The 17,066-nt window shown below is 42.5% G+C and overlaps 1 protein-coding gene across 1 annotated transcript in view; it reads left to right on the top strand.

Moving 5' to 3' along the window:
* The window catches only part of ARHGEF4 (Rho guanine nucleotide exchange factor 4), a 161,178-nt gene that overhangs the window by 49,617 nt on the left and 94,495 nt on the right, over positions 1-17,066 (top strand). Inside the window, 1 exon segment of the mRNA XM_066381091.1 lies at positions 11,282-14,731. Coding sequence (XP_066237188.1) covers positions 11,282-14,731 — 3,450 coding nt within the window.

Raw genomic sequence — 17,066 nt, 5'->3', positions numbered from 1 at the left:
AACCAGCAAGAACTCTTAGAAAGTACACATTCTTTTCAAACACTCATGTGGCATTTTATAAAACAGGACCTTGTAGAATGCCATAAAGCCGGTTTCAGCTCATTTCAAAGACTCAATATCATACAGATCACATATGCTGATTATAATTTAATTAATCACAAACAAAAAACTAAAAGATAACTAAAACATACTTTATTTATTTATTTATTTACTTACTTACTTATTTATTATTAGGTGAGAGGAGGGGAGATAGTGAGGCAGACTCCCTCATGTGCCTGACTGGGATCCACCCGGCAACCCCATCTAGGGTTGATGCTCAAGTACCAAGCTATTTTTAGCTCCTGAGGCTGATACGTTCCAATGGCGCTCTCCTCAGTGCCTGGGACCATGCTAGAACCAATAGAGGAGAAGGAGAAGGGGAAAAGGGAGAGAAGGGGAAAGCAGATGGTTGTTTCTCCTGTGTGCCCTGCCTGGGAATCGAACCCAGGACGTCCATACACTGGACTGTCGCTCTATCCACTGAGCCACCAGCCAGGGCCACTAAAACATACTTTTAAATAAACTATGGCTCAAATACTAAATCACAATGGAAATTAGAAAAAAATTAGAATTGCAAGATAATACAAATACCACCTATTACAACTAAGGGCATGGAACTGAAGTTGAATTTAGAAAGGGATGTGTTATCCTCAAATAGTAATGTTTTTTAAAAAGTAAATGGGAGAGGAAGAGGTGTGTTGATAAAACATAAGCTGTGTTGTTGAGGATTTGAGAAGGGAAGAAGATGGGTGTGGGTATTCTGTGGGAAGGAGGCTTATAGGCAGAGACAGCAGGTGAGGGAAGAAGCGACAGTCAAGAGGGTGGGGGTTGGGATGCTGGAGCCTGCTTGTCAATACTATTCTCATCTCCCTCAGGGACTGTTGTCACGGGCTCACCCCTCTGTGTAGAAAACCCCGCTGCAGCTGTGCTACTTACAGGAGAAAGTCCAAACACCGTCCCTAGTGTTGAAAGCCTCACATACTTACAGAAATAAAACAAAATGTAGGAAGTGCCAAAGCTGACAAAAGCTTTTCTGCTTAAAAACATTAAAATTTGATCCACCACCCACCCTCCAAATAAATAAATTAATAATAATAACTCCGAGCTTCAGTGAAAAGGATACTTTTTGTCTCTCTAGATTCAGCCCTTGAGGCCATCCCTCAGGGACGACCCTGGAATTATACTGAGAAATTATTTAAAGATTACTACTGAATCAACTCAGGAATAAAATGTTCTTTCTTTGTAGGATTTAGAATCTGATATTCAATCAAATCAAATGATTAAAAAAGAATTCTTATCCATATTTCAACATCTGTACCATTTAAGTAATATTAAACCTGCTGTTGCAATGCTCTTGTGTAGACTACAGTAATTTTGTAATCTGGGAGAATTATTTTAGACATATTTTTGCAAAGGCCTTTATTTTCATTGAGACAGAGCAAGAACTCTTGCCAAAATTCTTGGAACTTGAAGAAAGGCTTGACCCTCAGAAGTACCAGTGAGGGGTCCAGTCCTTGGCTGCAGCCCTTCCCCTTCCTGGCCGTATCCTGGGTCACAATACTGAACTGAGCAGGGGCAGGGGACAGGAATGAGACATGTAGCGTTTTGGCATAGTCATGTTTAGATCATTGGTCATTCGGACCTTGGGACAGTGAGATCCTCTGGACCTGAAGCATGTGAGTACTGATGTCAGAGAAGTGGCAAGCATCAACTCATAGTTGCTTCTCATATATGCCTTGACCAGGCAAGCCTGGGGTTTCAAATCAACAACCTCAGCATTCCAGGTCAACACTTTATCTACTGTGCCACCACAGGTCAGGCAGAATACTGATGTCAGTATGAGTCTGTAAAGTGACACCAAGCTATGACAATGTGGAAAGGACTGCTCAAATGCTCCACAGTCAAGAGGTCATTTCTCGGTTTACCAAGATGGTTGGTGAGAAGAGGGGATGGAGGTGCTCTTGAAGGCAGGAGATACTGAGTAGGAGTGCACTACAGGGATTCTCCATTCACTGGTCCATGACAACAGGAACTTGCCATTGCACAGTCCTCTCTGCTTGCCAAGACGTTCACATTTGTGTCTTGCTCGTCCCCATCAAACTAGGGGAGACTGTAGACCAACAGCTATTATTTTAGTGTTGAGGTGCCTGGCACCTTAGAGTCAGGTGATTAGAGAAAGTTCATGCAGTGGATGTGAGAGACTGTGCCTTCCTTAACTCTTTCTCCCCTTGGACATCACATAACACAGCTCTCCTTTCCAAATATATTTTTAATGTTTCTTTTTCTATTCCCAACGCCTTCCTGCTTTGCAATGTATTTGAAGCTATAGTATCATATTATTCTTGAGTTTCTGAATCCACCTTGCAACCTAAAAGTCTCACATATCACATGCTTTGGGTTTTGTTTCCTTATCTTGGTTAAGTAGGAGTAAAAGCAATTTTTTTTAATAATAATTTTATTTTTTTAATGGGGTGACATCAATAAATCAGGATACATATATTCAAAGATAACAAGTCCAGGTTATCTTGTCGTTCAATTATGTTGCATACCCATCACCCAAAGTCAGATTGTCCTCTGTCACCTTCTATCTTGTTTTCTTTGTGCCCCGCCCCCTCCCCCTTTCCCTCTCCCATTCCTCCCTCCCCCCCTAACCACCACACTCTTATCAATGTCTCTTAGTTTCACTTTTATGTCCCAACTACGTATGGAATAATGCAGTTCCTGGTTTTTTCTGATTTACTCATTTCGCTTCGTATCATGTTATCAAGATCCCACCATTTTGCTGTAAATGTTCCGATGTCATCATTTCTTATGGCTGAGTAGTATTCCATAGTGTATATGTGCCACATCTTCTTTATCCAGTCATCTATTGATGGGCTTTTTGGTTGTTTCCATGTCCTGGCCACTGTGAACAATGCTGCAATAAACATGGGGCTGCATGTGTCTTTACGTATCAATGTTTCTGAGATTTGGGGGTATATACCCAGTAGAGGGATTGCTGGGTCATAAGGTAGTTCTATTTTCAGTTTTTTGAGGAACCACCATACTTTCTTCCATAATGGTTGTACTACTTTACATTCCCACCAACAGTGAATGAGGGTTCCTTTTTCTCCACAGCCTCTCCAACATTTGCTATTACCTGTCTTGCTAATAATAGCTAATCGAACATGTGTGAGGTGGTATCTCATTGCCGTTTTGATTTGCATTTCTCTAATAGCTAAAGAAGATGAGCATCTTTTCATATATCTGTTGGCCATTTGTATTTCTTCCTGGGAGAAGTGTCTGTTCATATCCTCTTCCCATTTTTTTATTGGATTGTTTGTTTGTTTGTTGTTGAGTTTTATGAGTTCTTTGTATATTTTGGATATTAGGCCCTTATCTGAGCTGTTGTTTGAAAATATCATTTCCCATTTAGTTGGCTTTCTGTTTATTTTGTTATCAGTTTCTCTTGCTGAGCAAAAACTTCTTAGTCTGATGTAGTCCCATTCATTTATCTTTGCCTTCACTTCTCTTGCCTGTGGAGTCAAATTCATAAAATGCTCTTTAAAACCCAGGTCCATGAGTTGAGTACCTATGTCTTCTTCTATGTACTTAATTGTTTCAGGTCTTATGATTAGATCTTTGATCCATTTTGAGTTAATTTTAGTACAGGGGGACAAAGTGTAGTCCAGTTTCATTCTTTTGCATGTGGCTTTCCAGTTTTCCCAGCACCATTTGTTGAAGAGGCTTTCTTTTCTCCATTGTGTGTTGTTGGCCCCTTTATCAAAAATTATTTGACTATATATATGTGGTTTTATTTCTGGACTTTCTATTCTGTTCCATTGGTCTGAGTGTCTATTTTTCTGCCAATACCATGCTGTTTTGATTGTCGTGGCCCTATAATAGAGTTTGAAGTCAGGTTTTGTAATGCCCCCAGCTTCATTTTTTTTCCTTAGGATTGCTTTGGCTATTCAGGGTTTTTTATAGTTTCATATAAATCTGATGATTTTTTGCTCTATTTCTTTAAAAAATGTCATTGGAAGTTTGATGGGAATTGCATTAAATTTGTATATTGCTTTGGGTAATATAGCCATCTTGATTATATTTATTATTCCTAGCCAAGAACAAGGTATATTCTTCCATCTCATTATATCTTTTTCGATTTTCCTTAACAATAGTTTATAGTTTTCATTATATAAGTCCTTTACATTTTTTTGTTATGTTTATTCCTAAGTATTTTTTTGTTGTTGTTGCAATCGTGAAGGGGATTATTTTGAGTTCGTTCTCAATTGTTTCATTGTTGGCATATAGAAAGGCTATTGACTTCTGTATGTTAATTTTGTATCCTGCGACCTTACTGTATTGGCTTATTGTTTCTAGTAGTCTTTTTATGGATTCTTTGGGGTTTTCGATGTATAGGATCATATCATCTGCAAAAAGTGATACCTTTACTTCTTCTTTTCTGATATGGATGCCTTTTATTTCTTTGTCTTGTCTGATTGCTCTGGCTAGAACCTCTAGTACCACATTAAATAAGAGTGGAGAGAGTGGACAACCCTGTCTTGTTCCTGATTTAAGGGGGAAAGCCTTCAGTTTAGTGCCATTTAATATGATGTTAGCTGTTGGTTTATCATATATGGCCTTTATCATGTTGAGATATTTTCCTTCTATACCCATTTTGTTGAGAGTCTTAAACATAAAATTGTGTTGTATTTTATCAAAAGCCTTTTCTGCGTCTATTGATAAGATCATGTGGTTTTTGTTTTTTGTTGTGTTGATATGGTGTATTACGTTAACCGTTTTACGTATGTTGAACCATCCTTGAGATTCTGGGATGAATCCCACTTGATCATGATGTATTATTTTTTTAATATGTTGTTGTATTCGATTTGCTAGTATTTTTTTTAGTATTTTAGCATCTGTGTTCATTAGAGATATTGGTCTGTAGTTTTCTTTTTTTGTGCCATCCTTGCCTGGTTTTGGTATGAGGGTTATGTTGGCCTCATAAAATGTGTTTGGAAGTATTGCTTCTTCTTCAATTTTTTGGAAGACTTTGAGTAGAATAGGAACCAAGTCTTCTTTGAATGTTTGATAAAATTCACTGGTATAGCCGTCAGGGCCTGGACTTTTATTTTTGGGGAGGTTTTTAATGGTTTTTTCTATTTCTTCTCTACTAATAGGTCTGTTTAGGCTTTCTGCTTCTTCTTGACTCAGTCTAGGAAGGTTGTATTGTTCTAGGAATTTATCCATTTCTTCTAGGTTGTTGAATTTAGTGGCATAAAGTTTTTCATAGTATTCTACAATAATTCTTTGTATATCTACGGTGTCCGTGGTGATTTCTCCTCTTTCATTTTGGATTTTGTTTATATGAGTTCTTTCTGTTTTTTCCTTGGTAAGTCTTGCCAAGGGTTTGTCAATTTTGTTGATCTTTTCAAAGAACCAGCTCCTTGTTCTATTAATTTTTTCTATAGTTTTTCTGTTCTCTAATTCATTTATTTCTGCTCTGATTTTTATTATCTCCTTTCTTCGGCTGGTTTTGGGTTGTCTTTGTTCTTCTTTTTCTAGTTCCTTAAGGTGGGAAGTTAAGTGGTTCACTTGGGCTCTCTCTTGTTTGTTCATATATGCCTGAAGTGATATGAACTTCCCTCTTATCACTGCTTTTGCTGCATCCCATAGATTCTGATATGTCGTATTGTCATTTTCATTAGTCTGTATATATCTTTTGATCTCTGCACTTATTTCTTCTTTGACCCATTCATTTTTTAAAAGTATGTTGTTTAGTTTCCACATTTTTGTGGGATTTTTTTCCTCTTTTTTGCAGTTGAATTCTAGTTTCAAGGCTTTATGATCAGAAAATATGCTTGGTACAACTTTGATTTTTCTGAATTTGCTGATGTTGTTTTTGTGGCCCAACATATGGTCAATTCTTGAGAATGATCCATGTACACTGGAGAAAAATGTATACTCAGTCACTTTGGGATGAAATGTCCTGTAGATGTCTATCATATCCAGGTGCTCTAGTGTTTTGTTTAAGGCCACTATGTCTTTGTTGATTCTCTGTTTGGATGACCGATCTAGAGCCGTCAGCGGTGTATTGAAGTCTCCAAGTATGATTGTATTTTTTGTCAGTTTTTGTTTTAAGATCAATAAGTAGCTATCTTATATATTTTGGTGCTCCTTGGTTTGGTGCATATATATTAAGAATTGTTATGTCTTCTTGATTCAGTGTCCCCTTAGCCATTATGAAATGGCCATTTTTATCTCTGAGTACTTTTCCTGTCTTGTAGTCAGCATTATCTGATATGAGTATTGCTACACCTGCTTTTTTTTTTATGTTATTTGCTTGGAGTATTGTTTTCCAGCCTTTCACTTTGAATTTGTTTTTATCCTTGTTCCTTAGATGAGTTTCCTGTAGGCAGCATACAGTTGGATTTTCTTTTTTAATCCATTCTGCTACTCTGTGCCTTTTTATTGGTGAGTTTAATCCGTTTACATTTAGTGTAATTATTGACACTTGTGAGTTCCCTATTGCCATTTTATATCTTGCTTTCTGTTAGTTTTGTGTCTTGTTTTATCCTTCTCTTTCGTTTTTCTATCTTTTGTTTTTATTTGGTTGTATTCCATACATCTTTCCTCTGTTGCTATCTTTTTTATTTCATGTGCTTCTGTGGTGGTTTTTTCAATGGTGGTTACCTTTGAGTAATGAAAAGGGTCCCTACCCTGTTCATTGTAACGAACTATTTTGTGAGTACTTTTGCACTCCATCGTCCTTTGCTACTGTTAATCTCCATCTTCTCCCCCCACCCCCTTTCTTTTTGTTGTTGTCACAGTTTAAATTTGGTTTTATTGTGTTCTTCTTGGAGCTTTTACTTGTGGCTTTGTGTTTTTTTGTTCTTTGTATCTGATTGGAGAACCCCCTTTAGTAATTCCTGGAGTGGGGGTTTTCTGATGATAAATTCCCTCATCTTTTCTGTATCTGTGAATGTTTTTATTTCTCCTTCATATTTGAAGGATAGCTTTGATGGGTATAGTATTCATGGCTGAAAGTTCCTCTCTTTCAGGACTTTAAATATTGGGGTCCACTCTCTTCTAGCTTGTAGAGTTTCTGCTGAGAAATCTGATGATAATCTAATGGGCCTTCCTTTATATGTTGTATTCTTCTTTTCCCTGGCTGCCTTGAGAATTTTTTCTTTGCTGTTGGTTTGTGTCAATTTCATTATGATATGCCTTGGAGTAGGTTTGTTGCGGTTAAGAAAACTCGGAGTTCTGTTTGCTTCTTGAACTTGAAGCTTTAGTTCTTTCCACAGGCTTGGGAAGTTCTCATCTATTATTTGTTTGAGTATGTTCTCCATTCCATTTTCTCTCTCTTCTCCCTCTGATATACCTATTATTCTTATGTTATTCTTTTTGATGGAGTCAGATAATTCTTGTAGGGCTATCTCATTGTTTTTTTAATTTTTGAGTCTCTTTCTTCTTCTCTCTGTTGTGCCTCAAGTTGCTTGTCTTCTATTTCACTAATCCTCTCTTCTATCTGACCTGTTCTATTAGCTAAGCTTGTTACTTCGTTTTTCAGCTCGTGAATTGAGTTTTTCATCTCTGTTTGATTTGTTTTTATAGTTTCAATTTCCTTGGACATATATTCTTTGTGTTCATTGAGTTGTTTTCTGAGCTCCCTAAATTGCCTTTCTGTGTTTTCTTGTATATCTCGGAGGATTTTTAGGATTTCTATCTTGAATTCTCTGTCATTTAGCTCCAAGGTTTCCAATATATTAAATTTTTTCTCCATAGATTTTTCCTCATCTAGCTGTGTTACCTCTCTTTCTTTTGTATCCATGATATTCGATTTTCTCTTCCTTAATGGCATCTGAGGGTGGTTTTGTTGATAGTGTTAATGAGATTTAATAAAGAATAAAAAGTTAAAAAAATAAAAAATCAAAAAGTTGTTTTTTTTAAAAAAATTAATAATGAAATAAAGAAAAATAAAATAAAATAAAAATTTTTAAAAAAGGAAATTATTCCCCCCCTCCTTTTTTCCTCTCCTCTCCTCTCCCCTCTTTCTTGAGAAAATCTTGTGGTGAACTGTGAATTAAAACAAAAAATGCCTGTAATGGAGGGCCTGAATTGGGGAAAAGTAATAATGGAGCAAAAAAAAAAAAAAAAGAAAAAGAAAAAGAAAAAGAAAAAAGAAGGGGGTATGGACCCACAAAAAGCAAATAAGGAAAAAATTTGGGTCAAGAATAAAATGATTTGCTTTTAGGTGTTGGTTGACTAAGAGTTATGATGAGAGGAATAAGAGGAAAACAGAAAAAAGGGGGGACAAATTAAAAAATTACTATTGTATTTAGTGGAACAAGAACTAGATAAAATGGAGAGCCAGGGATGGGAGCACTGCTAGTGAGTTAAAAAGGTGAAGTAAAAACCCTCCAAAATGCCACAAACATAAGTTTGAGTCCCAGATAAGATAATTTGTTTGTTATTGAGGTTTGAATGAGAGAAGATGTAAAGGAGAAAGGAAGAAACTAATATAGAGGGAGAAAAGAAAGAGAGAGAGAAAAAAAGAGGGAACCACTAAAAGAAGAAAAAAAAAGAGGATAGAGAGAGAGAGAGAGAGAGAGTGTTAAGGGTTTTGGAGTGCAACCCTCATAGAGAGAAATGAAGAGGAGAGAAAAGATAATGGGAGATGTAACACTTATGGGTAGTGTAGTTCAAGGAGAGGAGAGAGTAAGACAGGCAGAGAGTTTATTGGCCAAATTGGAGGAGGAAAAAAAATATCAAGAATGAAGATAAGAGAAACAAACGAACAAATATAATAAAATGGGATAGGTTATAAAGTCTGCAGATTATTCTTGATTTTGAGAGGTTATCTTCTTGCTTTTTCTTTTCTCTCCCTCTTCCTGGTCGGTGACACTGTACCCCAGGTTCTGCCCCTTTGGCACGCTCAGGTAGAGGTTTGCAGTTGATAAGTCTCTATGGCGATGTCATGTATTGTGCTTTAGTCTCGTTGGCAGTCAAGGCTCATTAGCATTTATAGGCTCCAACAGTGAGAGAGTCCGTGTTCCTGGAGCCTTTCTCCTAGTCTTTCCTTCCTCAATTAGTAGCCTGATAATCCAGCTATGGGGTTGCTGCTGCCTCTGCCTGGATAGTAAGAGACTCAAAGAGCTGGCAACTCCCCACTCTATTTCCACTCAGCACAGGGCTCTGGGTAAGGCTCAGTCAGTCAGAGCTGCTAGCATAATTAGGCGGGGTTTCTGCCCACTCAAAGACCTCTGGCTCTGCCACTCTGTCTGGTAACACAGGCGGGCGCCCACTTCTGGGGCGCTTGGAGGAAACTCTCAAAAGCAATTTTTACTTGAGAAATCTCTTACAACATATCCTGAGAAATCGTGCTCGGGAAGGGCTAGTTCAGTGAACTACTTCTGTATAAAAGTTTGTGTGAAGAAGCCTTAGTTATAAGTGGGCTGACTGGTTGCTTCACCCCTGGCCTGGAGAATCTTCTGGGAGTTTGATAACTGAGTATTCAGTATAGCATTATCACAAAGTTCAGGGTACTGTATGTAAAATACATGCACAATCCAATATATTGGATGAGTCTCCAAAATATTATGCTGAGAGAAAGAAGCCAGACTGCAAAGAGTACATACTGCATGTTCTGTCGTCTGAAATGCTAGAAATAAAAAAATCCAGACTGTCTGACAGAAAGCAGATTGTTGGGGGCATGAACCATGAAAAAGAAGATACCTACTAAGAAGGAGTCCTGCTAGCTAACTGGGTTCATATTAAAAAGAAAGAAAGAAAGAAAAAAAAACAGGGCGGGGAGCCTAGTAGCTGTTTCTGAGCAGGGGTCTCTCATGCAAATCCCACTTCAGGAAGAAGCCCTCACTGAACTCCTTGCCTCCAACAGTGAACTGCCTGCTGCACTGTGTTCCTGCCCTCTGAGTCAGCCTTTATAGAGGAGTTCCTGGAGTCCAATAGAACTAAGGTTTTCCCCATCCAATTGAAGTATCTTTACCAATCAATCAGAGAGGCTCCATTCTGACCAATCAAGACAGTGCCTTTTGGACCAATCAAACCGCAAGGATTGGAGTCCTCATTTGTATGAGGACGGACCAATCAGGGACCAGGGGCAAGCACTTATCGCTATATAAGTCAGCTCCCCTCTGGCTCTAGAAGCACACTTTCCCTTTCCACCAATGAGTGCAGACTGAAGACTACCTTTCCCCACCTGGAGCTGAAACAGAAGATGTCTTGCTGGAGCATAGCAGGGCACGTTAGCACAGAGGAGAGCTGTCTTGCTGGAGTGGGATCTGGCCACCTCACTCCAGGGCTTCCTAACAGCCATGCTCTTTCACAGCCTTGCTGCTTCATAATTGAGCTGTAACACCATTAACCTACTCTCACAGACTCACAGCCCCGCTGTATCACAGTTGAACAGTTTGCACTGAAGAAAGTTTCCTTCTTCACCGCTCCCCAACTTGGGGAGTCCTGTTAGTGTTGAACTGGTGCCGGTGACCATCCACTGGTTTGGGGGGCAGTGTGAGAAGGAAGGAAGAACGAACTGCAGATTGCCTGATGGTAGTTGCATGGGTATGCACATCTGTCAAATGCACAGATCTGTACACTTTAAATGGATGCATATAAATTTGTATCTCAATAGGTTGATGAAGAAATTAGAGAAGGAAAATCTTCAACTACTTGCACATTCTCTGTTTCTCTTCCTGTTCTCAAAGCTATCTAACACAGGCACATGTGTTTGCAATTTCCATAGTTCTTGATTTTGTTTTATGGATTTTTTGTTTTTGTTTTTTTTGGCTTCAGCAAACCTAATTCAGAAAAGACTTCTAAGTGCAAGAGTCTTGACATTAGTCCAGTTGGTTGCATAAGAACAAACAGAACACAAAGCAAACACATATGAATTTGTTCTTTCTCGCTAAAAACAGTAGGTAGATGTATGCTTCTTGTCATGACTCATACATGTATTTATACTTACTTAAACTGCAAATGCTCATGCAGCCTCATCTGACTTCAATAGGGCTGCTTTAACTATGTGCTCTGTTTCCCCCTTACTGTTGGGTTTGGCTTTATCACTTGTTTTCTTTGTTAATAAAGCATAGCTCTTCATACTTACCTGTCTTTTCCTAGGGGCACATGGGGAGCTAATGAGGCGTTTCTGAATCTTCCTCCTTCCAAAACAGGCAGACCCAGTGTAGATATGTACAGATGTCCTCGGGCCTCATCTCTGACTCCCCTCTTTTTGCCCTTCCAGACTCCAGAGCCAGGTGCACACCTGCCAGGTGAAGGTAAGATTGAAGATAAGCAGCTCCCCTCTTCTCCTGCAGAATCAGAGAAACAGGGATGGAACCCAGAAACAGACCACGATGACCCTGAGACATTGTCCCACCAGAGTGGAAGTCAATGGGACACAGACACTGACCACTTTGGAAGTGCTTCCGACACAGAGTCTCTGACTGGTGACTTAACGAGGGGAACCTGCCCCCCTCTGAGTGGCACCTCTATGGATGGAATAGCATGTTCGGAATGCCCTGATGGCCCAGACACTGCACCATCTCAGCAGCAGTACTGGATTGGTGTTCCTGGCCTTGACCCAAAGGAAGAACGAGATTTGTCCCTTGACTTCAGGGAACAGTCTTATGACAGTGGTTTCCGAGCCTTTGCTGCCCGCACTGGAGAAGAGAAGGTGGAAAACGCCCAGGACTGCATGGCCAGCCTGGAGCGACAGCCTTTGCTGGCAGAGGCTCACCATGCAGAGGGCTGCTCACAGGGGGCCGCAGGTAGCTGCAGTCTCCAGCCAGCAGAGATGATAACCATGCAGGATGTCAGAAGGCTCTCTGTCATTTCTCTTCAGAAATCCAGGTCTGAGAGTTCTCTGGCTGTTCCAGCGGTCTGGCCCTTCCTTCTTCGGTGCTGTGAATTGGGCCAGAGCTGGCCACATATCTGCAATAGGGCCAAGGGACCCGGGCTGCCTCTCAGAGGCCCTCTGGACAGCACAGCACCCCTAGGAGCCAGGAAGAAAATGGGGTATGTCCCAGACCCCACAGTGAACTCAGATGCATCTTGCTCCCACTCCTGCTTTGATGCCCCCTGTCAGCTTCCTTTAGGGACATCTTGCCTCCGACATGCCAAGCTTTACCACAGTGCTCCAGAAAATATTAGTAATAAGAGCAGGGCATCCTGTGGGCACTTCTCTCTGCACACAAGGACATTGTCCAGGGCCCATTCCATTGCAGGGTTTTCCTTAAAAAATTCCAAGAATCTTCCAGGGCGGAACTTTGTGATGTTTGGGACCCAACTGAAGGAGAGAACAGAAGCAGAACGAGATACAAGCACACAAAACCCCCTGTCCCCTTTCCCAATCCGAGCGTCCTGTGTGCTTCCTGCTCCCCATTTGCAGGATCAGTACAAACCCAGTGCTTTTAGCTGCAGGAGGGCCTCTCAGGAAATACTATCTAAACATCTCTGTCTGGATAACCAGTTAGGACAGGATTCTAGGTCCTGCCCAGCCCTTTCGTGCCATACTGCAGAGGTGGTGAGCCTCAGTTCAGAGGAAGTGCTAGTGCCTGCAAAGTGCAAGTCGAAACACAGTCCAGAAAGCAGACCAGAGGAGCCCCAAGCCACTGGCCCTGAACCAGAGGCTGCTGATGAACAGAATCACCTTCCGGACTTTTCTGTTGAGGCAGAAAACCAAACCAGTAATTACACATCAAAGTATGTTCTCACTGAGAAAAGAAAGCCACCTGCTAGGGCCAAGTTCTCACATCATTCTGGTAATAGCGAGTCACAGATGTGGAAGAGAGACTGGACCAGTTGCTCCAGAGCAAGTGATGACTTAGACACTCCAGAGACCACCCTGACATCAAGTACAGCGGACACTTCAAAGGAGATAGAAGACATGATCGTTCCATACCCCAACCGCACAGACAATGCCTTGCAGGATTTTTCAGAAAGAACTTCAGCAACCATGTCTCACTGCAGCTATAGATATGATGAGGAGTGTGACCAGGACCCAGAGGGTGCTGCCACACTTTCAGCCAGGGCCCTGCCGCTGGAGCCCAAAGCAGACACATCTTTTCGGGGCAGGTGCACGCTCATCATTATAGCTGTTGAGCAGAAAGGTCTTCAGGCCACCACAAGGAGAGGGAGTCCTCTCCCAGAAATGCAGTTCTGTGAGTTTCTGGAGGGAAGACCAGGATCTCCCCGAAGTGATGGAGCGACTCCCAATGAATGTCCCATGAGTGGGATACCACAGACCTGTGGCAAGGAGTGTGAACTGCCATCAGCCCACAGACTGGGAGGCAATGATGGGACTCTTCAGCGGCTGCCCCAAGCTTCAGGGCCCGGGGCAGTCCTGGTCCCCCAAGCAGCTTGGGGAGAAGAACCGTGTTCCCAGGAGCCTGCAGGGGACATGCTGAGTGCAGAAGAATCTGCAGAAGAGATACCACCTGGGACCGGCTGGCGCGCAGGGCCTGGGCTGGATGCGGAGGATGCTGTCAGGGTGCCAGGCCCCAGGCCTGAGGACCCATGCGGGGCCCCCGAAGATGGTGTTGCTCTGTCCACTGCCTGTGCCCCACTGCTCCGCCAGCTCGGCCAGGCTTCACAGGAGCCCAGGGAGCAGCTGGTGCCTCTTCCCAAGGTGCCCTCCTTCGGGAAAAGCCAGCCTTTGGTCGCCCCAAACCTGGGAGGGAGCCCTGCCTCTGCCCCTGACGCCGTCCTCCATGGCCCGGGCAAGGGGGCTGCCGCCCCCACCCGGTGTGGGGACACGGACACACCAGAGGGCCTTGGCAGCAGCAGACTGTCCTCAGAAAGCTGCGATGATGCCAGGAGACTCCAGACTCCGGAGAAGAGGCTCAAGGGGAGGCTGGCCATTGCTCACAAGACCTTTGCAAATTTTTTTGAGTCCAAAGTTTTAGGCAAAGAGAACACCACTGAACGTGCTCCAGGTTCTCTCAAGGGCCAGAGTGAAAAGGGCAGGCTGCTTCGGAGTTCCTGGCATGTGTTTCTTAGAAGCAAAGCTTCAGAAGGTCCAAAAAGGCCCTCCTTAGTGAGTCTGGGTCCTGGCCCAGATGGCCAGAGCCCCCTCAACCCTTCACGAGAAACGAAAAGCCACTGCAAGGAGCAGGCAGAGGACAAGGAGAGTTGTGTTTTTAGAGATCGCTGGGCACTCCCACCTTCCCCCACCCCTTGGGCATCCAGAATTTTAGTCTCTCCAGATAGCAGGAGAAGAAGTGAGCCAACCATCCAATGTACAAGCCCCCAGGAGAGTGGTAGGTACCTACACTCAGGTATCTTTTCTGAAAAGTCCAGGCTGATGTCACACACTAGCCCTTGTGCCCAGCAGCCTGGGATCAGCTACTCTGTCCCCTACAGCTCGGCCTGTTGCTTGGCCTATGGAAACCAAGGCATGCCCTGCAGACCCTTAAGCCCCAAGCCCCAGAGCTCCAGACCTGGTGCCCAGCAGGCAGATTTTCGCCACCCTGGCATGGGCAGTGCCATCTCCATGGTTTTTCTTAGAAGCTACAACAATGAGGATAGCAGCCCAGAGGTCCCTGAAAGGTCCAGGGCCCACAGGGCCAGGACAAGACTCCTACTTTCGCTGCAGACGCTGGACCAGGATGACCAGAAGGAGAGCTGGCAAAGAGGCCAGCATTCCCGTAGTCTGAGCACTCCATCCTCGCTCAGGGACCTTCCTGGGAGTGAGGTGAGTTAACAAGTTATCTGTGGCTTCCCCAACACTCACTCCCCCCTTTTTTAGCAAAAGAGGAAGGGAGAGAAAGACAGGAACATGAATGTTCCTGTCTTGAATGTGCCCTGACCAGGGATCGAACTGGCTTCCGGATGATGCTTTAACCAACCCACCTATCTCTTTCCTTACTCTTAAGGCAAAACAAGAGAGAACCACACAGATGTTTTCCTAAGTGATGCAGAGGTGAAATAGGAAGGCCAGTCTGTCTTCCCCAGGAAATGCCCAGTTACACTCCCAGAGTGACCCCTACCTTCATCAACAATGTGCAACCAACTTCTTGGAATTTGCAAATTAACAAGTCAGAATTGGCATTTCATTATAATTCTAATTCTTAGGTGTTTGTCCGAGGCACATGCCTCCTGCTCCTCATACAAAGTACCCACCAGAGCACAGGGACAAATGGAAGGCCCTCTGGGCTCTGACCAACAGATACGGTGTGCTCACCGAGTTTCCAGGCCCCCACGGGGGCTGCTTCACAGGAAAGGGCGCTGGGGAAGAGGTTTTCATAGCGGTGTATTCTCGCCATGCTGGAATTAGACATTGTACATTCAAGTGCAATTACTCTCAGCTGACAATATGATCCTTTACTCGACATATTTTCTCACTACTAAGAAGCTAAACATTAACTTTCAACTTTTTCCTCTTATGCTAATTTTAAAAAACATTACTAAAGGGGGAAAAAGTAAATATAGATGTAGAAGGGAAAAGGTGACAGTCTTCCTCCCAAACCCTTCAACCCTGTTCCCCATTGGAGTTATGCAGTGGGGTCATACACATATATTACTTGGCAACTTTTTTATTCTCTTAATAATACAGCATGTGTAGTCCTTCAGTGGTTTTATGTACATTGTTCTCTATTTAAAAGTCACATACTGCCTGACCAGGAGGTGACACAGTGGACAAGTGGACAGAGCATTGGCTGGGAACACTGAGGATCCAGATTTGAAACCCCGAGGTTGCTGGCTTGAGCGTGGGCTTACCAGCTTGAGTGCAGGGTCGACAGCTTGAATGTGGGATCATAGACATGACCCCATTGTTGCTGGCTTGAGCCCCAAGGTTGCTGGCTTGAGCAAGGGGCCACTTGCTCCGCTGTAGCCCCCCGGTCAAGGCACATATCAGAAAGGAATCAGTGAACAACTAAGGTGCTGCAGTTATGAGTTGATGCCTCTCATCTCTCTCTCTTCCTGTCTGTCTGTCCCTATCTCTTGCTAAAAACAGAAACAAAACAAGTCACATACTATTTCATAGTATGGCTACACTTTCTTTTACTTAACTATTACCCCACTGATTGCTATTGAGATGGTATTTGGTTTGCGGGAATCATAAGTAATGCTGCAATAGCACCCTTGAACACACATCCTTCGGTATTGATGTTTTTATTTCTGTAGGATATAAAAGGGATTGCACAATCAAAGGATACATGTGTTTAAACAAGTTTTTCCCATTGATTTGAGAGCAAGAGAGAGGAAGGGAGGAAGGAAGGAGGAGAGAGAGAAGCATCAACTTGTTAATCCACTTAATTGTTCCATTTAGTTGTGCACTCATTGATTGCTTCTCCTATGACCAGGGATCGACCTGCGACCTCAGTGCACTGGGAGGATCCTCTATCTACTTAGCCACCTGGTCAGGGCCTGTGTGTTTTCCATTTTAACAAGATCTCAGATTACTTTCTGAAGTAACTGTGGCAATTAACACACGTGGTGCCTGACCTGTCGTGGCACAGTGGGATAAAGCATCGACCTAGAACACTGAGGTCACTGGTTCGAAACCCTGGGCTTGCCTGGTCAAGGCACATATGGGAGTTGATGCTTCCTGCTCCTCCCCCTTCTCTCTCTCTCCCCTCTCTGAAAATGGAATAAAGTCTTAAAAAAGAAATTAACACATGTGGTAGCAGTGTATGAGAGTGCCGGTTTCTTGACCTTTCTCCCACTTAGATGCTTATTGCTCCTTTTAATTTTTTTATCTTTAATACCAACAACTTGATTTAAAAACACAGATTTTATAATGCTAGCTAACTCAGTAAAAGCAAGTAGTAAAAAAAAAGGGGTTATTAGTCTCTAATTAATATCAACATGACTGATTTACTAGTGCTATAAATATACTGCTTACAAATATTGGGGGATATTTTACTGCTTCATATTTATTTTGAAATATCCCCTAATTTTTGTGAGCAGTATATATATGTCTAGGTGTATACATGTATGTGTGTGCGCACGCACACACTCACACACAATGGAAAATACACATTCCCTGAGCTTGTCCCTGTGCTCAGGTGGGTGAGCCTCAGGCA

Source organism: Saccopteryx leptura, chromosome 4, assembly GCF_036850995.1.
Source record: "Saccopteryx leptura isolate mSacLep1 chromosome 4, mSacLep1_pri_phased_curated, whole genome shotgun sequence".
Classification (NCBI taxonomy): Eukaryota; Metazoa; Chordata; class Mammalia; order Chiroptera; family Emballonuridae; genus Saccopteryx; species Saccopteryx leptura.
This window is presented reverse-complemented; position numbering and strand designations above follow the sequence as displayed.